The sequence below is a fragment of the Elephas maximus genome, chromosome 23 (genome assembly GCF_024166365.1).
Source record: "Elephas maximus indicus isolate mEleMax1 chromosome 23, mEleMax1 primary haplotype, whole genome shotgun sequence".
NCBI classification, from domain to species: Eukaryota; Metazoa; Chordata; class Mammalia; order Proboscidea; family Elephantidae; genus Elephas; species Elephas maximus.
The window spans coordinates 8,542,154-8,567,707 of record NC_064841.1 but is presented as its reverse complement, the minus strand read 5'-3'; the positions used below and the strand labels follow the sequence as shown (position 1 = coordinate 8,567,707).

Genomic DNA, 25,554 nt, shown 5'->3' with positions numbered 1-25,554 from the left:
AGTGTCGACTCATAGTGCATGAGAACTACCGCGTACAGTTTCTAAGGAGCACCTGGTGGATTCGAACTGCCGACCTCTTGGTTAGTAGCCAAAGCTCTTAACCGCTGAGCCACCAGGGTTTCCTGTAATGTTGATGGGATCACATTTTTATTAAGGTATACTGTAACCATTGGGAGAGGAGCCGTGGTGGCACAGTTGTTAAAGCGCTCAGCTGTGAACCATAAGCTTGATGGTTAGAACCCACCAGCCACTCCACAGGAGAAAGACGTGGTAGTCTGCCTCAGTAAAGATTACATCCTTGGAAACCCTATGGGGCAGTTCACTCTGTCCTTTAGGGTCGCTCTGAGTCAGGATTGATAGCCGTGGGTAGGTCACCACTGTGATAGGTAGCAAATAGCCAGATAGGTATTGATTGAAAGGCAGCTGTGATTGGTTAGCAGCTGTGGTGGCACATTGGCGTCACCTGGGGAGTTTTAAAAACTTTCGTGAGATTGATTTAACTGTTCTTAGGTGGGCCTAAGCATTGGAACGTTAATAAGCTTCCCCAGGTGATTCTAATGGACAGCTGGCATTGACCCCCAACCCCCGCAAAGTGGTTAAGGAACCAGCTTCATCTGAAACAGATCAGGATTCCAGTCTGGCTCTGCCACTGTTGACAGCTGTTTGATGAAGTGACGTAAATGGCAGCTAGTCAACCCTCAAGTGCAGGTGGCTCTTAGAGTTGATGATTTCTTACTCCATTTAGTAGAAGAATTTGGCTTTAAAAGAATAGTGAGGCGAAACTGATAAGATTTTAAATTGGTGGGAACACTCTGGAGAATAATTAGCTGTTTATATCAATAAGCCTTAATTTTTTGTCATAGCCCTTGACCCAGCCATTGCACTTCCATGAAATTATCCTACAAAAATAGTTGTGGATGTGCACAAATTTTTTTTGTAATCATTGACATTATTTGTAATAGTACCAAAAAGGAAGAAAATTTTCTAAATATTTAACAGTGTGGGATTTGTTATATTGTTATATTATGTTGTATAAATTTTGTAGAAATAGTACAATGTCGTGTATAAAAAAATGAGCAGATTATGGTACAGGATCATTATTATTAAATGCCTAGTTAAAAAAACAACCACCAAAAAAAAAAAAAAACCTGTTTACAGGGAGTGCATAGAGCTGGGTCCCATTTTCTAGTTGAAGACATACCAGTGTTTTCTTTAGTTCTCTTAATTCTCTTTCCTGTTCTTTTTTTTTTTTTGGCATATCAATTTTTTAAATTTTCCTTTAAGTGAGGTTTCTACATTTTATTTTTCAGCAATGAAAATGCTGCAGATTTTGTCTTTAAAAGTTTTCCCACCTATTTCCACGTAATTGTTTTTAAACTGAAATAGTCTTGTTGGCTTTATATACTATTGTGCACCCTCAATTTAGTATGTATGTATATAAAAAAAAATTAGTGCCCGTCAATCTAATAGCCATATTGTTTTTAGGAATGGGTAGGAGAACATTGCTTAAAAGAACCTGAAAGACTCTGTACGGACAAAGAACTTATATTGGACCCTGTGCTTTCGAATATACAAGCGCAGAAGTTACTCCAGCTCATCTGTTACCCTCATGGCATTAAAGAGTGTACCGAGGGGGACAACCTGCAGAGACAACATATTAAGCGCATCCTGCAGGTAAGTGGGATATTTTTAAAGGTTGTGTTTCTGTCATTTGAAACATTGTTCATGGTTATAATAAGAGTCCCACTGTCTTTTTTTTTTTTTGCTATTGTTAGCTAATTCCCGATTCCAATTAGCTCTGATTATTATTTCTTTATTTTCAATTTATGTATAATTACCATACTTTTCTTGCTGGGTACGTATAAATCTGCTGCCGTCCAGTTGATTCCAACTCATAGCGACCCTACAAGACCGAGTAGAACTGCCCCGTGGGGTTTCCAAGGAGCAGCTGGTGGATTCGAACTGCCAAACTTTTAGTTAGCAGCCGAACTCTTAACCAGGGTGCCACCAGGTTGCTGCAAATTGGATGTAATCATCAGATGAATATTCATAAGTCAGTACTGTATTTACATGAGAAATTAGCTCCATGAAAGGATTGTTTTAAATATATTATTTAAGATTTGAAACCATTTTGGGATGGAGTTTGTTATAGATAAATAGATTCTGAGCGAGAAAATAATTACCTTATTTACTTCCATTGCCTAGCAGAATCAGACACATTAATTTAGAGTTGCTATTTATTTCTTGAGTTGGAATTGACTCAAAGGCAATGCCCTTTATTTATTTCTTTATGTCTCCGTGGAGTATACCCATAGGCTTGGAAGCTGTTGGATCCATCATATAAATTACTTCAGTGTGTTGGACTGTTCTACTCTTTCACGAGGGAGGGAATACTACAGGAAGTTAAGTATCACGTTTTAGGACACATTCCCCGTTGCTAATGTTGTAACGTTTTGCGTTCTCCCCAGAATCTTGAGCAGTGGACACTGAGGCAGTCCTGGCTAGAGCTTCAGCTGATGATCAAACAGTGTCTGAAGGACCCTGTGAGTATATGTGGAAAGCACGTACGTGTAGGACATTTTAGAAAAACACAAACATTGTAATGTTTGAAGATAAAGTAAAAGGCATGTGCGCTAATTCTCTTTTGTCTAACTTAGGGCTCTGGGTCTGTGGCTGAAATGAACAACCTACTAGACAATATTGCCAAGGCAACCATTGAGGTATTCCAGCAGTCGGCCGACTTGAACAATAACTCTTCCAGCTCTGGCATGGGCCTCTTCACCCCAAACAGCATCGGAAGTACTGATGCAAGTAGCACGAGACAGAATGGAATAAAGACATTTTTAAGGTATTTTTTTTTTCTGTAGTTTTTTGGGGCTCTAGTTACTTTCTCACATGTAACAGTAAAATTTTATTTATGTAATTCAGCTATATTTTTTCTATAAAGCCACAGGAATGTGAAGAAAGTAACTACTTATAAATGACAGTTACGGTTATTTAATAAGTTAAAGGGTAAACTGAGGTGGATGATATATTAATGTTATAGATAAATTTCAGTGAACTCTGGGTACAGTAACCATGTATGTTTATGACTACACCCAGACTCCCTGGAACCATAGATGGCACTAAAAGTTGATTTATTTCTTTAGTGTCTTATGCTATTCATTATATGTTGTTGGGGTTGTCAGGTGCCATCGAGATGATTGCGACTCATAGCGACCCTATAGGACAGAGTAGAACTGCCCCATACAATTTCCAAGGAGCAGGTAGTGGATTTGAACTGCCGACCTTTTGGTTAGCAGCTGAGCTCTTAACCACGGTACCACCAGGACTCTATTCATTATATAGGAAACACTTTTTCTGTGATCCTTCTTAATTGGCAATTCTGTACGACAGTATTATGGAAATTTGTGTTCCACGTTAGAAGAAGGAAGCATATGAAAATCTTAAAATAGCACTTTAATCGTGGAAGGCAGGTAACCTTACAAATCATGGTGTAAAGTATACCTGGTGAATTTTCAAACCTTTAAATTGGTCACTACTATGCTGAGACAGAATCAGAATATTTCACTACATAGCCAAGTCAAAAAAGTGTACTCTCTTCTGGTTGAAATGAACTCTGATCAGAGAGCCAGAATCATGGAAAAACACTTTTTATAGATGAAAGAAAAAGTTGCTAGTATGGGATTCTCCGAGAACTCCACTTCTAACTGCTTTCCAAAGTATGGGTGGAAGGTATTGCAAACGTGTTATTTCCAAAAGGATAGTATAGATTGGGTTAGTATAGAAATAAAAGAAGAATTTTGTGGTAGACAGTGTGTCTTACGCTTAACAGCTTTCGTCTGGAGTTTCTGTTGTAACCATGAGAGTGGAGAAAAAGGATGCTGGTTTGGGTTTAACACCTGTTTCTTATCTTAGCTCCTCTGAACGCAGGGGCGTGTGGCTGGTGGCCCCCCTGATCGCCAGGCTGCCGACTTCTGTGCAAGGAAGAGTGTTGAAAGCTGCAGGGGAAGAGCTGGAAAAGGGGCAGCACTTGGGTTCCTCTTCCAAGAAGGAGAGAGACCGGCAGAAACAGAAAAGGTAAGGCAGATCTAGCATCCCATGAACATACATGGTCATTGTACTGAGAGTTCACGGAAATTTGGTTTTCAAATGGAATTGGAAATATTTGGTGTTAGGCAGGGTTGTGTCCTAAAAAAGTTCCAGGTTATAATATTCAATACTGTAGACCTCAACTCTGACTGTGTACCCAGATCACCACTGAACTTGTTAACAATGCTGACTTCTGGGTCCCTCTTTGGACCGACTGAATCAGATCTGGATGCCACCTGGTCCCTGTGTTTTTATTTTTTAATTATTTATCACCTATTTTTATTTATTTAGCTGTTGTTTATAATTCTGTCACGTTAGACACTGTAGTAGTTACTGATGCTTTTAACATCTAGGACTCTTATTCTAGATGAGATACTATAACTTTTAGCCATCAAGTTTAATGTTTGCTTCATTTATTTCATGCCCAAGAAAAGGTTTCAGATAATTATATTTGAAAAATAACCATGTTACTGAGAAAGAACAGAACCTCACACTAAAGCCAAAGCACAGTGACTGTTCAGCAGCCCAGAAGTAAAGGAGAAAGATGGCTGTAATTTCTTCCATCTTTTAAAAAGCCTGAAGATACAGGTTTCTTGAGCTCTAATTAGTAATATTTTAGTCGCTGCCATTTATTGAGTTATTACATAATGCTAATTCTTTTTGTAAAATCTCAGTAAAATTCTAACAGAAATCATGTGTGGTAGCTTCTCTCCTTATTGCCTTCTCATAGATGGAGAGACTGAGGTACTGAAAGGTGAAGTAAGTTGCTGAGGTTCACACAGCTAATAAGTCATAAAGCTGGGGCTTACACCCAGGCTGTCTGGCTTCTGAGTCTGGGCTCCTAACTACAGTAAATGTCTGTAGGGACCTACCTAGCGTTGTATGCATTTTGTTTGCCCACGTGGTGGTTCCGCCATCTTTGCCAGGATTAGTTAACCAGCCAGAAGACTCACTTTTAATTTTCAGACTTTATTTGCTAATGGGTGATGGTACTTCCATTGCCTCACATCTCAGGGGGGGACAGGTGGTATCAGGTGGGACTACAGAGACTTTTGAGATCGTTTCTTCCTAAGTTAGTGTTTCTCAGTACTGCTTGGTGTAAGATGAAGCCAGCTGAAATATTTTGGCTTCAATATCATTTTAAGAAGCTTTTCTTTCTACTGTAGCACTTTATCTATATTATTGGTCTGTTGCCCTCTGCTGATTGAAGAAATATTATTAGAATGCCAGTTTAAAATAGAATTTCTACCACATGCCTTGAAAGCGGGTTACAAGCCAAGGCTGTGGGATGTGGATGTGTTGGGTCTATACACTAGAGGTCGCCAGCGAGCACTGTTGAGTCTTCAGACCTAGCTTCTAATCAGCTCTACCAACACCTCGGGGTTTAGTCTTGAAAACTGTGCCAAAATACGAAAGAAAGCAAACAAAACAAAAACACAACATACGTATATGTAGGCCTGTTTCCTGGACCCTAAGATACGAGAAATTTTCCAGGCTTACTTTGTATTCTGTGTATATATACCGATAGTCCTTCTCAGGCGTATTTTTTAAATTTTTCTTATTGATGTAAAACTGTGTTCTCAAATCTCCCCTCTCCCCTCACAAGTAGTATGGGATTTGGGAGTGCCTTCAAGGGACAATAGGGCACATTGAATTATTTGGAAGCATTACTGTGGCTTTTAATCTTATTAGTAGAGACATGATTTAACTTTTCAAGTAGTCTTTGGCTATTTATTCCGCCCCCTCCCTCTCTTTTAATAGTAAAATAAATAAGAGCAAATAACCTGAGGGGAAGAAATGAGTGTGGCAGCAGGAAGTAGTCTGTCCTTCCTAACTGAATTTCGTGTCATTATTCCTTTGTAGTATGTCTCTCCTGAGTCAACAGCCTTTCCTCTCCCTGGTTCTTACCTGCCTTAAGGGACAAGATGAACAACGGGAAGGGCTTCTAACGTCTCTCCAGAATCAAGTTAACCAGGTAAAGCATAGCATAATATTAGGACAGGAAAATGTCTTCCTAATGGCACTAATTCATTTTCCTTTCAGATGCTCAGATTAAACTAATAAGGGCACTGCATGTTTTGATTTGATACTGGGAGACACAATCCATGCCCTGCTCTTCTCCCATTGCCATTCTAGACACCACAAGATTATCAGTTTTATACTGTAAATTACGCATATAATACCTACAGACTGTATAAAAGTACACCTTTGCACACTGCATGTAACTTGGAAATATCTGCTCCTCTCCACCTCTGCCTCTTGGGAGGGGACCTGGAGAAACCTGTGGTGTGGTGTGGATGGCAACAAGACAGAAGAGCCCATGTCCTGCTCAGTGCATCAGGCAGGGTCTGGACTTGAGGTCTTTACATTCAGAAACTCAATTTTATATCTCCTGTCAGAGCCAGATTAATGCCAGCCATGTGCACATAGACCAGAAACTCAAGCCAGTTGCCACGGAGTTGATTCCAACTCATGACAATCAAATGTGTGTAGCATAGAACTACTCCACAGGGTTTTCAATGGCAATGATCTCTCAAAAGCAGATGGCTAGGTCTTCCTTCTAAGGTGCCTCTGGGTGGATTCGAACCACCAACTTTTCGGTTAAGTAGTGGAGCACTTAACTATTTGCACTACCCAGCGACTCCTTTATGCACCCATTTATAAATCAGAAAGCCTATGGGTTTATTTTCAAAGAATTTGGACTTTGCCTTTTTGCCAACCAGAGTTCTCCTGGTCACTGTTTGGGACACTTGCGTTCTGCATACCATAAGGAGACCAAGTGACCAAATTAGAAATTAGAAAGCATGGAATCTGAGCAGAGAGAGTAGAGTGATCGTATGGGATGTTTTCATCACTCTGCAGAGCTTAATGGTCCCCTCCTTGTGACACTGTCTGTGGAGCCAGACATCAGGTCTTTGCCTTGAATGGTCCTGGATGGGCATGGGCACAGGCATTTAGTCTTCCAGCTTTCTTGTCATCTCTCACCTTTTGTACCTGGGAGAGAGAGCTGTTCCCTAGATAGCACCCAGGGTGGTCTTTCTAAATGTAAATCACGTCATATCACTCCCATGACTAAAATGGTCTTACTATGCTTGGAATAAAAATTCACAGCCAGGCTCAACAGGCCTTACGTCTGCTCTGGCCCCATCTTCTAGCTCATGTCCTACCAGTCTTCACCTTGCTCAGTCCACTCTTGTTACATTGGCCATGCTGCTGTTCCTTGAATTTGCCAAGCAGGTTCTTTTTTTGGTGCTTTTGCATCTTTTCTTCCCTTTGCATGGAAGCCCTCCTTCCTCACTTCATTCAAGTCTCTGCTCCGATGTCTCCTCCTTAGGGAGGTCTTCCCCAGCCAGCCTCTGAAAGAGGACCACTGTCCTCTTCTGTCCCCTTGCCCTGCTTCTTACCACTTTTTACACTTCACTCATTTTTATTTGCTGTTTTCCCCACCACTAGAATGTAAGCTCCATGACAGCTGGTGTGTTTTGGTTAAGGCCTTCCACCCTTACATCAGAAAGGGGAGAGACCTGCCTCTCTTGCTAAGATTGGAGAAGTGCTCCCTGTCACCAGGCAATATACTAACAGGTCATCTGTTGGGCTGCGATCCTTCCACATATGACTCATTTCAGCTCTTCTAAAGATGGCTTGCACTTGCTAATACTTCAGAGCATGGCAAGATTTTGTTTTTTCTTTTTGCCTGTGTCATCAGATTCTGGGATGCTTCCCATTTGTGGTTTTCCTTTTCCGAGTGGCCCAGTGTTTGTCTGAGTCAGTGAGGAAGCACCTTGCTTTTATAAGTTGATGTGCCATTTGGTGGATATCCCAGGTGCCATGCCTTTTCATGATAGCATATGTTCTCTTTATCAAGGAAGACAAGTTCACAAGATAGCAAGCACCATCTTCAAGAAAACATCAAAGTAACATACTTTCTAGGCTTCAAAGCAGGTCCCTAGACATATAATACAGGTGTGTGTGTGTGTGTGTGTGTGTGTGTGTTGCCATCGAGTCAGTTCCAACTCATAGTGACCCTGCGTACAGCAGAATGAAACGCTGCCCAGTCCTGCGCCATCATCACAATCATTGTTAATGTTTGAGCCCATTGCTGCAGCCACTGTGTCACTCCATCTTGTCTGACAGACGAGTCATGGATAATACAGGACTGATGTAAAATGTAATTCTGTCTCTTCAATGTTTTCTCCAAGGACTGGTCCCTCCTGATAACACGTCCTGAGTACGTGAGACAGTCTCAGAGTCCTTGCTTCTAAGGAGCATTCTGACTATATTTCTTCCAAGGCAGATTTCTGAGTTCTTCTGGCAGTCCATGGCGTATTCAGTATTCTTTGCCAACACCATAATTCAAAGGCATCAACTCTTTTTTGGTATTTCTTATTCATTGTCCAGCTTTCACATGCATATGAGGTGATTGAAAATATCATGGCTTGGGCCAAGCATACCATAGTCCTCACAGTGCCATCTTTGCTTTTGAACTCTTGCAAGAGGTCTTTTGCAGCAGATTTTCTTCTGACACTCTTTTTAGTCTTTTCTTTCTTTCCTGTCTTTTCAATGACCTTTTGCTTTCTTCATGTATGATGTCCTTGATATCATTCTACTATGTGTCTAGTGTTTGGTCATAAGTTCTCATGTGTCAAATGTATTCTTGAGATGGTCTCTAAATTCAGGTGGAATATACTCAAGGTTGTGTTTTGGCTTTTGTGGACTTGGCTGTAATTCAGCTTCAACTTTAACTTTTATACAAGCAATTGATGGTCTGTGTTTTGCATTCAGCACCTGGCCTTGTTCTCACTGATAATATTGAGCTTTTCCACCGTCTCTTTCCACAGATGTAGTCGATTTGATTCCTGTGTATTACATCTGGCACGGTCCACATGTATAGTCACCGTTTATGTTGTTTTTGAAAAGTATTTGCAATGAAAAAGTAGTTAGTCTTGCAAAACTCTGTCATGGAATCTCTGGCATTGTTTCTTTCATCAAGGCTATATTCTCCAACTACCAATCCTTCTTTCTTTCCAACTTTCACATTACAATTGCCAGTAATTATCAACGCATCTTGGTTGCACATTTAATCAATTTCAGACAGCAAAAGTTGGTAAAAATCTCTCTTTGGCCTTAGTGGTTGGTATGTAAATTTGAATAATAATCATTTTAACTGGTCTTCTTGTAGGCATATGGACCTTATCCTATCACTGCAGTGTTGTACTTCAGGCTAGATCTTGAAATGTTCTTTTCGATGATGAATGTGACGTCTTTCCTCTTCAGTTGTCATTCCGGGCATTGTAGACCGTATGATTGCCTGATTCAAAATGGCCAGTACCAGTTCATTTCAGCTGACTAATGCCTAGGATATTGATGTTTATGCATTCCATTTCATTTTTGACAACTTCCAATTTTCCTAGATTCATACTTCGTACACTCCACATTCCTAGTGTTAATGGATGTTTGCAGCTGCTTCTTCACATTTTGAGTCATGCCACCTCAGCAAATGAAGGTCCTGAAAGCTTGACTCCATCCACGTCATTAAGATTGACTCTACTTTGAGGAGGCAGCTCTTCCCCAGTCGTGTTTTGAGTGCCTTCCAACCTGGGGGGCTCATCTTCTTGCACTATATCAGACAGGGTTCCTCTGCCATTCATAAGGTTTTCACCAGAAAATTTTTTCAGAAGTAGACCAGCAGGTCCTTCTTCCTAGTCTATCAGTCTGGAAGCTCTGCTGAGACCTGTCTACCATGGGTGACCCTGCTGGTATTTGAAATTCTGGTGGCATAGCTTCCAGCATCACTTCAACAAACAAGCCACCGCAGTGTGACAAAGTGACAGATGAGTCATGGATAATACAGGACTGGTGTAAAATGTAATTCTGTCTTTCCAATGTTTATCTTCATAAGACCAGTGGAAAAGTAATGTTTAAAAAATAAATCTTTGTTTTAGTTAACGTTTAACGTGGTCACTCTCTAAAGCCTTTTCAAAACTTAGTAACCGAAAACATCCCTGGATACAAATTTTTTCTCCCACCTAGAAATGTGAATAAGGATTTACAGATTTCTGCCTGTATGGAGGGCAGAAAAACATTGAGTAACGTTTCAAATTTTTATTTTAGCTTTGTTCATTTGTGAAATTGAAGTAGTTGCTTTTGGCTGCCAGTAGAAAGCTCAGTTTAACATTAAATAAGACTAAAATCCAATTTTAATAGGGAATACAAATATCTTTTTTTTTCTGGTCTTAGATTTTAAGTAACTGGAGAGAAGAACGATACCAAGATGATATAAAAGCGCGGCAGATGATGCACGAAGCATTGCAGCTTCGTCTAAATTTGGTAAGAGACATTTCTAGTATTTTCCTCCTATTAAACTGATGGACATGTGAAAATACCTCCAGCTTTCGGTTTCCACACTATGTTCAAAGTCTGTAGTATGAGGCAAGACCTTCTACTGTTGGCTTTCTCTGACTACTTCCCTCTCTCTCTCAAGCATTTTCTTTTCCTCCCTGCTTTCCTTCCTGTCTGGTCTGACTTCTAGTAGTAGATACTTAGGCATTGGTCTGCCCTTTTCACCAGCCCACCCCGGGAACTGTCTCCTCTTCAGTTTGTGCTAAGAGTACGTTTGAGAGGACTACGGTTTTGAGATGTGTTAGTTTTAACTGTATGTATTTTTTTAAACATCCTTTTGAGTCAATATTTGGTCAAACTTTTCATCAAACTGATCATTTCAAAATAAATTCCACCTCGAGGCTTCACAGAAATTCAACATTTCTCACCCATCGCATATTGTTTTAAATTCTTCCTTTCCCATTGGACAAGTCCAAATGAAGGCTCCTCTGGAGGCTGACTTGCTTGGTGTTTTTGGTGGTTGTTTTTCACCTGATCCCCACATGTGAATGGGTAGATCTGCTGGACAAGCCTTCTGTCCATTCTTAATTCTGTGTTACTGGGTGTTCCAAGTGTTACTATGATAGGAGCCTTAGATTCACTCTTAATCGGACGCAAAGCTGGATATAACCTGTTACATGGTTTTGATCTCTTCAGATTCAGTTAGACTACATTTCTATCATAAAAGTGGAGCTCCTGAAATACTAGCAACAAAAGAAAACCTACCATTGGCATACGGTTTACACCAATGCCATGCCAACCTCCTGGCACTGTGCTTTTATCCCCTTTTGGTCACCTGTATGAACTTCTGCCCATGTGGCCCTAGAATGAAAAACTTACGTTAACCTCCTCCATGTTTTTTTTTAATGACCAACTTCCTATGGTAAAGGAACTAAAAAAATGAAATGGCAAATATGTAGCTAGGAGAGAAAGAACAAAAAACCAAAGCCATTGCCATCGAGTTGATTCTGACTCATAGCGATCCTGTAGGACAGAGTAGAACCACCCCATAGAGTGTCCAGGGAGAGCCTGGTGGATTCGAACTACTGACCTTTGGTTAGGAGCTGTAGCACTTAACTACTATGCCACAAGGGTTTCCAAGGACAGAAAGAAGACAGGATAATCCATAAACTAGAGGTTTTTTTTTTTTTTAACTAATTGAAATCCAGCTACACAAAGTGGCAGGAGTGGTAATGCGATGTTTTTTGTCCTGTTTTCCACGCCAGGTAGGAGGAATGTTTGACACGGTGCAGAGGAGCACCCAGTGGACAACAGACTGGGCTCTCCTGCTCCTTCAGATAATTACTTCGGGAACTGTCGACATGCACACCAACAAGTAGGTTTTCATATTTCACGTTTCTTTTGCCCCGAGTGCATGCCATAAACTTTCATATGTTGTTGTTGTTAGGTGATGTTGAGATTCCCACTCATAGCAACCCCATGTAAGAGAGTAGAACTGCCCCATAGGGTTTCCTAGTAACCGAAAACATCCCTAGTCTTTACCGGAGCAGATCACCAGGTCTTCCTCCTATGTAGCGGCTGGTTGGGTTGGAATTCACCGTTAGCAGCCAAGCACTTACCTGTCACATCGCCAGGGCACCTTAAACTTTGATATAAAAAACCAAACCCATTGCCATCGAGTGGATTCCGATTCAGAGCTACCCTATAGGACAGAATAGAACTGCCCCATAGGGTTTCCAAGGAATGGCTACCAGGGCCCATTGCTGCAAATTCTGCTACATCTTATTTTCTTAGATACTATTACAAACTTTTGTGCTTTGAAGAAGAATGCTCAGTTAATTAAGTGGACCTTGGTTTTGCTTTAAGATGAAAATAATTATTTTCTTTCACCTTTAGTGAACTATTCACAACGGTTCTTGACATGCTGGGTGTTCTAATTAATGGAACTTTAGCCTCTGACCTATCGACTGCATCCCCAGGGGGATCTGAAGAGAACAAGCGTGCGTACATGAATTTAGTAAAGAAACTAAAAGTAAGTTTGTGATCTCCTTATCTTATGAGAAAACATATGGCTTTGTTATAGTGTTTTTGTTTTATTTTACAGCTTGGTAAATTAAGTGTTATTGATTGCATCCAACTTAATAGGATTAATTTTTTTTTAAGTCACAGCTTGCCAGTACCCCAAAATTATAAGCATTATAGTCTTCAAGATTTTTTTTTTTTTTAACAGAAGTATATTCACAACATGTTTAATTTTTTAAAGAACTTGAGAAATCCATGGTCAAATATAGAAGCAGAATGCAAACATTAGATTTAGGCTAAAACCGTGCCTGGACTGGCCCTGGTAGTTGAAAGCCGTATTCATTGAGCCTTCCGAATCTGGTCCATTTGGTAAAGCGCTAACACAGCCTTTGCAATAAATGGTAAACTAACAACAGGAAAAGAAAGGCAATATATCTCGCCTACCTTACCAGTAAAATACCCAGCAGTTCGTTACCTTGTAGTCTGACTGTGAATGCAAGAAAGCTTTCCTTCCACGGTGCAGCTCCTCATGCCTTCTGACTGTGAATTCTACTTGGGATTTTTGTCAGTTCAGCATCACCGATGTCCGTTGTGTGACTCATGTGCCTTTGCATTTGTTCTATTTTCTGCTTAAATAGAAGAAACGAAACATACTCACCCCTGTAATTTGGAGCTGCTTTTCTTAGACCATGTTCAAGGCTAAAGAACACCCCAGCTGTAGAAAAGGAGATGTAGTGTAGGGAACTTCCTTCTTGTTAAGCTTTTGCCTTCGTTGTAATTTCTGCCCTGCTTTTCTCTTTCTGCTTTTAGAAGGAGCTAGGAGACAAGAGGTCCGAAAGCATCGACAAAGTGCGGCAGCTGCTACCTTTGCCAAAACAGACGTGTGATGTCATTACTTGCGAGCCGATGGGTTCCTTGATTGATACAAAAGGAAACAAAATCGCTGGATTTGACTCCATAGATAAAAAACAGGCAAGAGTACATGTTTTTCCCTCACAAAAATATATACCGGCTTATGAACATCTAATACTTTTTGTCTTCCTGAAGGGGACATGAAACATCTCAATTTTGTCGTTTCTCGATATTTCTAAAGCTTTCGCTTCTTTTTAAATGCAGTAACATTATCATATAAATCAGCCACATCTGTGTAGCTCCTCATTTAAAAATTTTACCGGAATTTATGTACATTTCTGAAGCCCACCGAGAACGCTAACTTAAAAAAAAGTTTAAAAAGAAAAAAAAAGCGAAGACCAGTTTTGATTTTACTATAGAATTAGAGGCAGAATCTGTTTAGATAAGAAAAATTTTTATTGATAAAGGTCTTCATGTCACAGGCTATTCTGAGTGAAGAAGTCCCTTCAGTGAGATGGTATTTCATGTTCTAACCGATCAGATAATATGCAACGAACTCTTGTTTTGTTAAAATATTAACTAAGCTTCTGTGGCACGTGAGAGGAGCAGGCAGTCACTCTTTCAATGAACGCTGAGTAATCACAGACTTTGTGCGACCACACTGGCGACAGCAGAGCCCTCCCCTCCAGGAGAAGCAGGAGGCAGTTACAGTGTGGTGAAACTGATGTGTGAGGACTGCACCGCCAGAGCTCCATACATGTACATACACATATACACACACAGGTGAGGAGGAGGTGGTCACAGCAGGGTCTCCAGAAGAAGTGGCACATGAGTCCTTTTGATGGACAAGAGTAGCTGGGAGGTGGGGAAAAGTGTGGTACAGGCAAAACAAATGAGTATGCAAAGACGCAAGAGAACGCCGTTCACAGGGGAAATGCCCCCCGTTGCCATAGTCTATTCCAACTCATAGCGACCCCATAGGACAGAGTAGAACTGCCCCATAGGGTTTCCAGGGCTGTAAATCTTTACAGAAGCAGACTGTCACGTCTTTCTCTCGCAGAGCTGCTGGTGGGTTTGAACCGCTGACCTTTCGGCTGGCAGCTGAGCACTTTAACCACTGCACCACCAGGGCTCCTTCTAGGCGAAAGGTGGTGCTGTAGCAGTTCAGAGTAGCCTGAGTACCTGGAGGGTTGTGGAGAGAGAGAGAAAAAGCTAAAGTCATGGACAAGTTGAGTTTGCAGTGCCAACAGGCCTTCTAGCACGGAGATACCCTGAAGCCACGTGGGTATATGGTCTTGGACCCAGCAGAGAGGGCTACTCTCAGGACAGATTTTAGGAACAGCAAATTTACTGATGACGTAGTGGTTAAATGCTATGGCCGCTAACCAAGAGGTCAGCTGTTCGAATCCTCCAGGCACTCTTTGGGAACTCTATGGGGCAGTTCTACTCTGTCCTATAGGGTCGCTATAAGTCGGAGTCAACGCCACGGCAGTGGGTTCGGTTTTGGTTTTGGTCTTTGAGCCTTGGTTTGGATGCAGGCACCCATGGCAGAGTGTGTGTACAGAAACAGGAATGCATACATCTTATGAAATGCTTAACTAGTATTTTTGGGGAAAAAATAGTGTCCAATCAGTATGCTAAGGAAAGTACCAAGAGACATGCCAATTAATACTAAAAACAAGAAACTTTTATATTCAGAAACAGAGTAACCTCTTCTAGACTTTAGTTCTGCACTAGCTGGATCTGAACGATTTTATGTGTACCTGTTGCATCAGTTAATTCTGTAATAATATTACTTAACCATGCAGAGACTGGCTTATTAAGTACATAAAAGGTCCCTGTATTGAATCAAGTCTGTGCAGGTTTACATTGAAATTAATGAGTCCAGTTAGAGGCCGACTATACTTTGACTCTTACGCTTTTCTTTTGTCTTAAACATAATAAATAGATTCCAGAGATTCGTAATTGATTATAATTTAGTACCGTAATAGCAACTTTGCAGTGTTTTTAAGAACAATTTGATGTTCATACATAATATTGTTGATGGGTGCCATCGAGTTAGTTCTGACTCATAATGACAGGATAGGACAGAGAAGAACTGCCCCATAGGGTTGCCAAGGAGCAGTTGGTGGATTTGAACTGCCAACGTTTTTGGTTGGCACCTGAGGTCTTAACCACAGCCATTGCTGTCAGTTTGATTCTGACTCATAGCCACCCTATAGGACAGAGTAGGGCTGCCCCATTGCGTTTCCTAGGAGTGGCTGGTAGATTCAGACTGTTGACCTTTTGCTTAGCAACCAGGATCTTTACCACTGCACCACCAGGGACACACACACACACACCCCAAACCCACTGTCATCGAGTCGATTTCGACTCATAGCGACCCTGTAGGACAGAGTACAACTGCCCCATAGAGTTTCCAAGGAGTGCCTGGTGGATTCGAACTGCTGACCTCTTGGTTAGCAGCCATAGCACTTAACCACTACACCACCAGGGTTCTACCCAACACACACACTAAAATAACTAAATGAAAAATGCCATTTTATAGTGCAGTATACTGGACTATCAGTATATTTGGATGGCACAAATGGTTTAGCACTCAACTCCTAACCAAAAGGTTGGTAGTTTGAATTCACCCAGAGGTGCCTCAGAAGAAAAGCCTGTCAATCTGCTTCAGAAAGATCACAGCCATTGCAAATCCTATGGAGCACAGTTGTACTCTGAAACACATGAGGTGGTCGTGAGTTGGAATCGACTTAACAGCAGCTGGTAAACTGGTGTTACAGCCTGAACACAGCATGGTGTGGAGTAAAGAGAACCACAGAATTGAACTTAAAGCTCTTAATGGTAGCCACTCACTGCTCTCCAGAGGCCTGGCTCTGCTAATTAGTTAACCTCATTAGGTACCCTCTCTGTTGTATGCCAAGGCCCACAGCAGCCAAAATCTTCTGGGATTCCACATCCTAAGCAAGCTTGGCTTATGAATTGGGAGAAGACTTGAATGTGTTGTCATAGAGCATTATTTTGCCACAGGGTCTCCAGGTGTCTGCAAAGCAGAAGGTGTCCCCCTGGGATTTGTTTGAGGGTCAGAAGAACCCAGCTCCTCTCTCCTGGGCCTGGTTTGGGACTGTCCGAGTGGACCGCAAGGTGATCAAGTATGAGGAGCAGCACCACCTACTTCTGTATCACACACACCCCATGCCCAAGCCCCGAAGTTACTACCTCGAGCCACTGCCCCTGCCTCCTGAGGAGGAGGAGGAAGAACCCACGTCTCCTGTCTCTCAGGAACCAGACAGGAAATCAGCCGAGCTGTCGGATCAGGGAAAAACTGCAACGGATGAAGAGAAGAAAACAAAAGGAAGGAAGCGCAAGACGAAATCAAGCTCAAGAGTTGATGTAAGTACAGAAGTGTGGAGAATTTTGTCTCGTGAGCGTCTAGCTTGAGATTTCCTCACGCCCAAATTAGATGCCCCAGAAACATAGCTAAGAGCTCTATAAGCCTTGTTCTAATCAGTCCTAATGGGTCTGTTATTATCAACTGAGTGGCACACCAACTGGGATTTGTCACAGGACTATAGCTCTTTTTATTTTCCTTCCTCCACTTTTAATAATTCTGTTTAATTTGGGGTTTCTGTTTTGCATAATGTTTAGTTAAATAAGCTAAACGGCTCATGATTTTTCAGGTTTGAAACTGAAATTTTTTAGAGCTAGAAAGTCCCACTCCCTGGCATATTTTTATTATTAGGTAAAAATAGGCATGCCTTTTGCAGAGTGGAAACTCTGGTGGTGTAGTGGTTAAAACCCATGGCTGCTAACCAACAGGTCAGCAGTTCGAATCCACCAGGTGCTCCTTGGAAACCCTTTGGGGCAGTTCTACTCTGTCCTGTAGGGTCGCTATGAGTTGGAATTGACTCGACAGTAGTGGGTTTGGGTTTGTTTTTTTTTTTTTGCAGAGTTGGTTTCTGCAGTACCAAAAACCTGTGCCCGCAGAGTTGATTCCAACTATCTATAAATGACTACCATCACTCTCGGACGCCACTTGAATTTCAGTGACCTCTCCTTTAGTCTTTCTACAGTACTTGTCTAAGACCCAGATTGGCGCTCCCACAATCTGGCATCTGAATCACTCCACGTGGATGGGTTTCCGATCTTTTCAGATGCAAAAGGCCCGAAGACCATCTCATTTCCCAGTGTCCCTTCCTCCTCTGTTACTACTCCTGAAGCTGCCTTTCTCCATTGAGATCTATTCTTTGGTAAAATTGCAGGGAACAAACAGTTAAGTGCTCAGCTGCTGACCAGAAGGTTGGTGGTTTGAACCCACCCAGCGGCTCTATGGGAGAAAGATTTGGTGATCTGCTTTCACAAAGATTATAGCCAAGAAAACCCTATGGAGCAGTTCTACTCTGTCACATGGGGTCATTAGGAGTTGAAAATCCACTGAGCTGCACCCAACAACAACTTCTAGGGCCAGGTTAGAGAAGACAGGATGGCGGGAGAATTGAAACATCCGGGTGTGATTCTCAGAGACTTTTTAGCTGCTATGAGGAGGAGGGGGCATGGGTGTCTGACTTGGGAGTGGTGTCTAATTGGAAGTAATGTACCTTCTAAGCCAGGACTTAGCTGTGAAGTATCCTGGGGTCTTTCTGGCATAATTCTTATCCAGACCCAAGGTAATCAGAAAGGCCTCCTACAACCAAATGATAAAGACACATAGCAACTGAAAATGCTCAGTCAGCTGTGCGTGTTGTTCACTCCTGGTATTCTAAGTGTACTTTTAGCATGTTAGTAACAGCTCAAGGAGCTCTTTTTCCATCCCTCTACTCCCAACCCAACCCAAGTACGTTTTAAGTCGCGCTAAAGCTTTAATTCAGACGAGGGTTTTGGGGAGAAGGAATTGGCCCTCTTGACGTACATCTTCCCCTTTATAAATAGGAAGGATTTGCATTGTTTATGTGAAATTAAGTAACTTTTTTTTTTTTTTTCACTTTGAATTGAAGGAGTATCCACAAAGCAACATGTACCGAGTGCCTCCAAATTACTCACCCATTTCCTCCCAAATGATGCATCATCCGCAGTCCACCTTGTGGGGTTACAACCTCATGGGCCAGCCCCAGCAGCCCAGCTTCTTCCTTCAGAACCAGTCTCTAACTCCAGGTACGTGTAGAGATAGCCCTGTTGCCAGATAGCCCTGCTGCTTCGAACCGCAAACCTCCAAAATACTTCGGGATTTCAAGAACTTAACGATATGATATTTCTGTAATTCCCTCTGCTCAAAGTCTTTTTTTTGTCCTCCCTCTAAAATGAGGTCTCTGTTATGAGTTTATATACTAATTTTGAATTTTCATTGTTGGAGGGCAGTTAGCCACTGATCAGAATTCTAAGCTAGGAACCATGAAGTTGATCAAGGTTTTACGTTGTTGCATTATGTGCCTTTAAATCAGCTATAATTCTTATTAGTGCTTTAAAATATTTAACAGTATTGTACAGTGCCTTTCGCTATTTTCTTGTTATGAGTTTTAAATTATTTATATCATGAAGCATCTGAGAGATTTGGTTCAGCAAGCAGATTTAGACACCAATGATAGAAACTCTCATGTCCAAAGTAAATGTTTGTGATTTTTAGTATTGCTTTGATTTAAGCCAAAGTAGATTTTATTTCTCAAGGGAAGATGTTTCTAAATAAAACATCTCTTAATTGAAATGAATTTAATTTTCTTTTTACATGGAAGTTTGCCTGTTTTAACAAAAAAGATTATTTTAAAATTTCGATCTACATTGTGTTAGGATGTCCCATCCTAACAAATAATTTTTTTTTTTTTCTTATTGTGTCGTGTGTCATGCTGTGATTTTTATTGTAACTTTAGTATGACATTTGGAGGCCTGGAGATATAGTGATGAAATGTTTGATTAGTGGATTACAGCAAAAGAGAATCCATATCTTGTCCTGTAAATTGGTGGTTAAGAGTCTGGAATTAGAGTATCTAGGTTCTAATGCGACTCTACCACTCTCTTGTTGCATAATCTTGGCCAAGTCAGAATTTCTCTGCGCCTCAGTTTGGTCATCTGTTAAATGGACATACTAATATCTACACTCATTGGGTGGCTTATTCATGTATTCACTTCTTTAGCAAACTATTAAGCTTCACAATATGCCTGTTTGGGGTGCTGGAATATTGCAGTGAACAAAACGGACAAAAAGCCCTCCTAAAAAGAAGGATGAAATAAGCCTGTATTACACATACATGCACGTGTGTGTCTGTGCATGCGCGAGTGTGTATCTCTTAAAGTAAATGAAGGAAAAGATAGCACTTAGAAGACGGTCTGACACAATGTACGTTTTCAGTAGATGATAAGGGCATATTTCCGCCCCAGGGCATTTGCACATGCTGGTCCCCGTGCCTACAGTGTGCTTCAAACACGTACATGGCTCACTGCCTGAGCTGTGTGGAGTTTCTGGTCAAATACCATTCTCTCAGCAAAGTCTCCGCTGACCACCGTGTTCCCTCTCTGTTGCCTCCATCCTCTCCCCTTCTTCCTGTTTCTTCATAGCACTCAGCACTTGCTTTCAGATTACACGTTTTACTTACTGTTTTTTGGTCCGTCTGAGTCAGAATTGACTCGATGGCACTGGATTTGGTTTTTTTGGTTTATCCCAGAATGTAAGCTCCATGAGGACAGAATCTTTTTTCTCTGTTACATATACTGTAGTATCCCCAGAACGTGGCGCAGAGTCTGACTTGTAGACCCTTAAAAGATACGTTGTTGAATGAATGAATGCATGGAGACTAAAAATGTCAAACTAGACTTAACGACAAACGTGGAAAACAATACACGGTTGTTCTCTCTTTGGACTTACTACTTTTCATTTGAAGGTCTGTGGAAATTGTATAATGGTTTTCAACTTTGTAGATAGATGGTCGAGTGAAACAAAGGACTGTCTGTAAATTGAAGGCTAACTGCTTTGTAAAACAACATGCCACTTCCCCTTAGAATACTATGAAAGATATTTATAAGTTGAGGAAGTTGGGGAACTTTTAGGTATTAGGTAGGTTTTAAGTAGGATATATAAAAAAAATTTTCTTTCAAGGAAATTATGAAGATGTTATATGAGTGAATTCATAGATTTTCATAAGCAATAAGATCTCTGGAGTTGCCAGCAAATACATACAGTGCGATTCAGATTATATAGAGTTAAAATGTGAACCAGCGTCCCTCTCCCCACCACACACGTATTTACCAATTTTCTCTCTCTGTCTCTCGTGTATATAAACATCAATGTGATACAGTTACAAGGAAATACACTGGAGTCATAAACAACAAATGCAGAATACCATTTGGTGGGAAAAGGAGAGGAAAACAATTAGGTATAAATACAGCCCCAGATGTATTTATAATATTTTATTTCTTTAGTTAGCTCAGAGGTCTGAGGTGACAGTAAAAGTGAGAGGAAGCTTTAAGAGTGTAGACCACAGTCTGATCCTTGAAAATTATTTCTCTTTTCTGTAAAATGAGTCTCTTAAGTTTTGAGGCATAGTTACAGTTCCAGTTCTTACTTCAACAAATGTTACCTCGCCATACGTTGTCCAAATTAGATTTTTCTGTTTTTTTCCCGAGTATTCTTCAGATTCAGCTGAATGACTTCATAAACCATATTGCTGCTTGTGGTCTTGAAGCCTTTGAAATAATGTGGGTTTTTCAAGTGAACCGCTTCAAAATGTTTCCATCATTACAACTTTCTTTAGAAATATATAAAATGTATTTTGTGAGTAAAGAGGTTTTATCATTTAGGTACATTAAAGAATACAGAATATTTGGGGTGAACAAAGTATTGGCATCTGCTTAAGAGCCAGCAAATGTTGAAAAAATTTTTTCCAACTCTTAGAGGTACTTGGAAATTCATATATGCAGTTAAAATTTTTGTTTGTTTCTTAAACATCAGTGTAATCAATGTTTCATTTGATTTTTGCTTTCAAAAAAAAGAAGCGTTTTGTCTTTAGATTCCTGGTATTTGAGGTTTCAAAGCAGTTACATCTTAAAAGTAGTATTTTCATGCCTCTTTATGACAAACAGGCACTTTCATTTTGCCATGCTAAAAAAAGCTTACATAACTGGGAGCTTCAACTTTGCTTAAAATTACAAAACAGTCTCTATGTCTGACTTAGGGCACTTGGAAAAATATACTGTGAAGGCAATACCTTTTATCCTAGCAGTAATGTTTCTGAGAGCTTTGCATAATTTTAAACTCCATAGAACTCCAGAATTTGGCCAGTAATTTTGTGTTGCAGTTTATCGATTGAAATGGTGCCTCCATGAAGTAATACTACAATTCTGTAAGTCCCTCCCCCATCACCCTCCCGTCCTTTGAAGTTACGCAGCTCTTCCCAGAGCTTTAATATTTGCAGGGGGCAGGGCAAGTGCTTAATTTTGCATTTCTGTCATCAAGTAAGGCTTAAAAGGTGAGGTTTCAGCGTCCTGATAAAATAAGGGAGACCGGTGGTATTAACATACTTAGAAGGCCCTTCTCTCTGGCTGCTCTCGTAGGTGGCTCCAGACTGGACCCTGCGGGCGCCTTTGTCCCCACCAACACCAAACAGGCGCTGTCCAACATGCTGCAGCGGCGCTCGGGCGCCATGCTGCAGCCGCCCTCCCTCCACGCCATCACGTCGCAGCAGCAGCTGATCCAGATGAAGCTCCTGCAGCAGCAGCAGCAGCAACGGCTTCTCAGGCAAGCCCAGACGCGACCCTTCCAGCAGGTTTGTCCGGCTCCAGCAACGCAGTCCTCGTGTGTTTTGTTGCCTCCTCTCGCCGCCGGGGATGAGTTCGGGGCACGTGGGAGGGCGGGTGCGTCTCTCTGGTACAGGTTTATAAACACCCTTTCCCTTTCCTCTCTGTATTTCACTGTTACCATTGACCAAATGAGAACGCTGAAGGTCTTAGATTTATTAAAGCTGCCTTAAAGCAAAAAGAAGAGATAATGACTTTTTAATCAATTGCAAGTAGGCCTGTCACCCTCAAGGTAACCCCCTCTGAGCGTGCATTCTGTATGTAGTTACGGCCATATTCTCTGCTCTTCTGAGCCCTACTTTCATATATTGTTTTTACATCTCTTGCTTTGAGGCGGTGTCACCGAAGTCCCTGATGTTTCTTAGGTTTTCTCTTACGGTGTCCTGCCCAGACTTTATTGTTAGTGTATTCTTAATAAGGCCTAGAGCCCATAATGAATAAATTACAAATAACAGTCTGTTGATACATTCAATTTAATTCGTGACTTATGTTGTTTCTATTTTTATACTCTATAACCCAATTGGTGGGATAACCCAATTATGCTTAACCTTTTGGGGGGCAGTGATTAAGTTTAACAACAACTCTGAAAGTCCCACAAAAGCTAATACAGACCCATGAAACTCATGAATCTATCCAACAACATTAAAATAAAAAACAGGGAGGTGAGATTTGTGCCTGCCTTTTCTAGTTTATTTATGCCTTTTTGTATTTTTCAAAAATGGGAATGCACTCATTTGATGATAATGGTAATAATAACTGACACAGAGCACTTACTGTATGCCAGAGCAGTTCTAAGCACTTCCAGCGTGCTTAAACCCCACAACTACCCTATGAGGTGTAAGTACCTTTACGATCTTGAATGGGCATAGCCAGTCTACAAGTATGTCCTGCTCTAAGGAAAATCCCAGAGCTTTGCAGAGGACAAGAAATTCTAATGCTTTTTAAAATACCCTTTGTATTTTGGATGACTTCCTAGGCGTATCTCTGTTGTAGAGCTTACAGGATTTTTGCATTCAGGCCACAGAGTGAGTTTTGGAGGGTGGGAAGGTTAGTCGCTAGTTCTTGAAAATTGTGTTTTCTTTTAAGTGAATTATAAGAAGGACAGGAGGGAGGAAACCAGTTGGACTACATGAGAATACAAATGACAGTCACCACATGCTGGTCTGTGTCTCTCTGACGCCTGGCAATTGTCCTGGCTCCCTCGGTGTCCCATAAGATAGGCCTGAGCTGCTGCTTACACATAAGTAATGAGAATTTGAATAGAATGTTTTTTCAAAAATCATTGATTTTGCTTAAGTAGTTACGTTTGGAGCCATTTAAAACCTTAGTGGGATTTTCGCCTTTATCGGAGTGAGCCAAAATAGAGTTCACCTCCTTATTGAGATAATAAAAAAAAATTTACAGAGTTGAGAAATTATCCCAAGAGAATGAGTCAGCTACCTTTTAAAGTAATTAAGCCGAAGTAAAATTTGCCTTTCTAGAATTTATTTTTTCATGTCTACTTTTTTATCACAAGGTGTAATTTGTCTTATTAATAACCCTTTTCAGGTGTAAAAAAAAGTAGTTACTGCTAAATTCAGTTTTTAGTTACTGCAAATAGTTCCTAGAATTGGGGAAAGGGCAGGTAGGCATTTATAGGTAAACATGCCTGTCCCCAAACGGTTCACTTTCTGATACGAGCCGTGCCAGTTTCCCCTAAAGGAAACTTTACAGAAAGGAATTTAATAGGATAATCTACTTGTAATCAGAGAAGTGAAGGCATTTTTGGAGAAAGCGGGATTATAACCTGAAAGGCCTGAGGTCCCCATGTCTCCCACACCTGTACACCACTCCAAGTACCTGACTCCATCCAATTACACCACCTGTAGATGTGCCGAGTGCACTAAGGGGAAGAACGACCTGACCGTTCGTTCTTTTCCTTAAACAGATTCTTTCGTGCCAGTTCTGTCACATGTTGGATTTTTTTGTTTGTTTTTTAAGGTCAGAAATGCCTTCTTCAAAAAGTAAAGCCCAACTTCATAGCAATGACTGCACAGTATTCACTAGGCTAGTTGTCTAGTAAACACTAGTTTCCCCCTTTTCTCATAAGGTCAGGCGTTGGGCCTTAGGATGCTTTGTATCATCCCTTCATCTATGGAGTCTGCGCAGTAGAAATATATGAAATGTTTATCAAACAAGTGAATGCATGACTTGAGCAGTTCTTTCTGGAAGCCTAGAGTTTCCTTTCCCCTGGCATCTGGAACCATAGCAATCTCGCTTTTATCCACAAACTCATCTCATAGCTATGAGTGCTTCTGGAGATTCACCGCTGCAGTGACCACTGCCCTGGTTGTTTTAAAAATGTAGGTGGAACAGGGAAAACATAAATTCCTGGATTTCAGAGATGTCTCAGATCTTACAGGTCCTCCATGGCCTCTTCACATCTGACGGAGAGAAGTTGACCTATGTAGAAACCATCTAGCCTTAGATGATGCATCATGCAAACTAGAATACCTTTCGAAAATAAGCCTCCTGTTCCACTGCAGAGACCAATATCAGGCTCAGTGGGTCATGGGACTTCCTGTTGTGAAACATCCTGTGATTGCCCAGGAATATGTTAAGACATCGTTTTGGTGCCTAGAAAACAGATGCCAAATAGCATTGATTAATGTTAAATATTTTGAATCAAATTATTTGATGTAATGATTGTTACAATTGAGCATGTTTTTGTACAGCCTTGGTGCAGTGCATATGGTTGTATATAAAGATGTTTTGGCAAGAAAACTTGTTTATTCTTCTTAGTTACGGTCTTCATCCAGGAAAATAAAAAATGGTTGATCACTATTCCTTACCCACAAGTCCCTTATTTAGGCTCAGTGTAGCAGTAGTCTTGCCTGTCTTTGCCTCAGAGCCCATCTGTAAAATGGAGCTAATCCTTTATAGGGTTGTTGTGAAATTAATGATTTAATACACGCAAGAGCCTTAGAACAGCGGCCGGCTCATAGTAAGTGCTCAATAAGTGTTGGCTGCTGTTTAATTGCTGCTGTTTTATTGGTACTATTTTTATGGTTTTCTTATTTCAAAGGAAATCTCTGTCCCATAAAAAAAAAAATTATTTTCTTAAATATGTTAAGGATTAAAGGTGATGAACAAAAGTAGGTCAAATGCTTCAGTTATATAATTATATTAAGTGTACTTAATAAGACTGGTTGAATTCTCATTTGTTCAGTGGCCATCAAGTAGAACAGAGTAATAAAAAGGAGTAAACATTTAGTTTTCCAAAGAGTCGTTTTGATCCCTAGAACAGCATGTCTTTTACTGTCTAAATCCTGTGATACAAACGTTAGAAGGACAAATTTCAATTTCAGTGTCAAAAGTATCCCTATGTTTTATTTTCTACATATTCTATCAGAACAATCATAAAATACAGAATATTGGTTATAATAATACACTGCTGAACACTGCTGCTTCAGTTGTTTTCCAGTG

General features: G+C 40.8%; 2 protein-coding genes across 13 annotated transcripts in view; one reads left to right on the top strand and one right to left on the bottom strand.

Moving 5' to 3' along the window:
* The window catches only part of P2RY12 (purinergic receptor P2Y12), a 52,710-nt gene extending 39,669 nt beyond the window's left edge, over positions 1-13,041 (bottom strand). For 6 of the 7 annotated variants that reach the window (XM_049867847.1, XM_049867844.1, XM_049867848.1 and 3 more), the window contains exon 1: positions 12,929-13,041. The gene's annotated coding sequence lies outside the window, so the exon portion shown is untranslated. Of the gene's footprint in view, positions 1-12,902 lie in introns of all 7 variants that reach the window. The other variant, XM_049867846.1, reaches the window with a different exon arrangement.
* Positions 1-25,554, top strand: part of MED12L (mediator complex subunit 12L) — a 361,451-nt gene that overhangs the window by 298,973 nt on the left and 36,924 nt on the right. For 5 of the 6 annotated variants that reach the window (XM_049867828.1, XM_049867831.1, XM_049867829.1 and 2 more), the window contains 12 exons: positions 1,486-1,674; positions 2,469-2,543; positions 2,658-2,848; positions 3,919-4,080; positions 5,956-6,067; positions 10,330-10,419; positions 11,697-11,806; positions 12,328-12,463; positions 13,264-13,425; positions 16,339-16,701; positions 18,303-18,459; positions 21,847-22,058. In XM_049867828.1, the coding sequence (XP_049723785.1) occupies positions 1,486-1,674; positions 2,469-2,543; positions 2,658-2,848; positions 3,919-4,080; positions 5,956-6,067; positions 10,330-10,419; positions 11,697-11,806; positions 12,328-12,463; positions 13,264-13,425; positions 16,339-16,701; positions 18,303-18,459; positions 21,847-22,058 (1,959 nt within the window). The remainder of the gene's footprint in view (positions 1-1,485; positions 1,675-2,468; positions 2,544-2,657; positions 2,849-3,918; positions 4,081-5,955; positions 6,068-10,329; positions 10,420-11,696; positions 11,807-12,327; positions 12,464-13,263; positions 13,426-16,338; positions 16,702-18,302; positions 18,460-21,846; positions 22,059-25,554) is intronic. The other variant, XM_049867833.1, reaches the window with a different exon arrangement.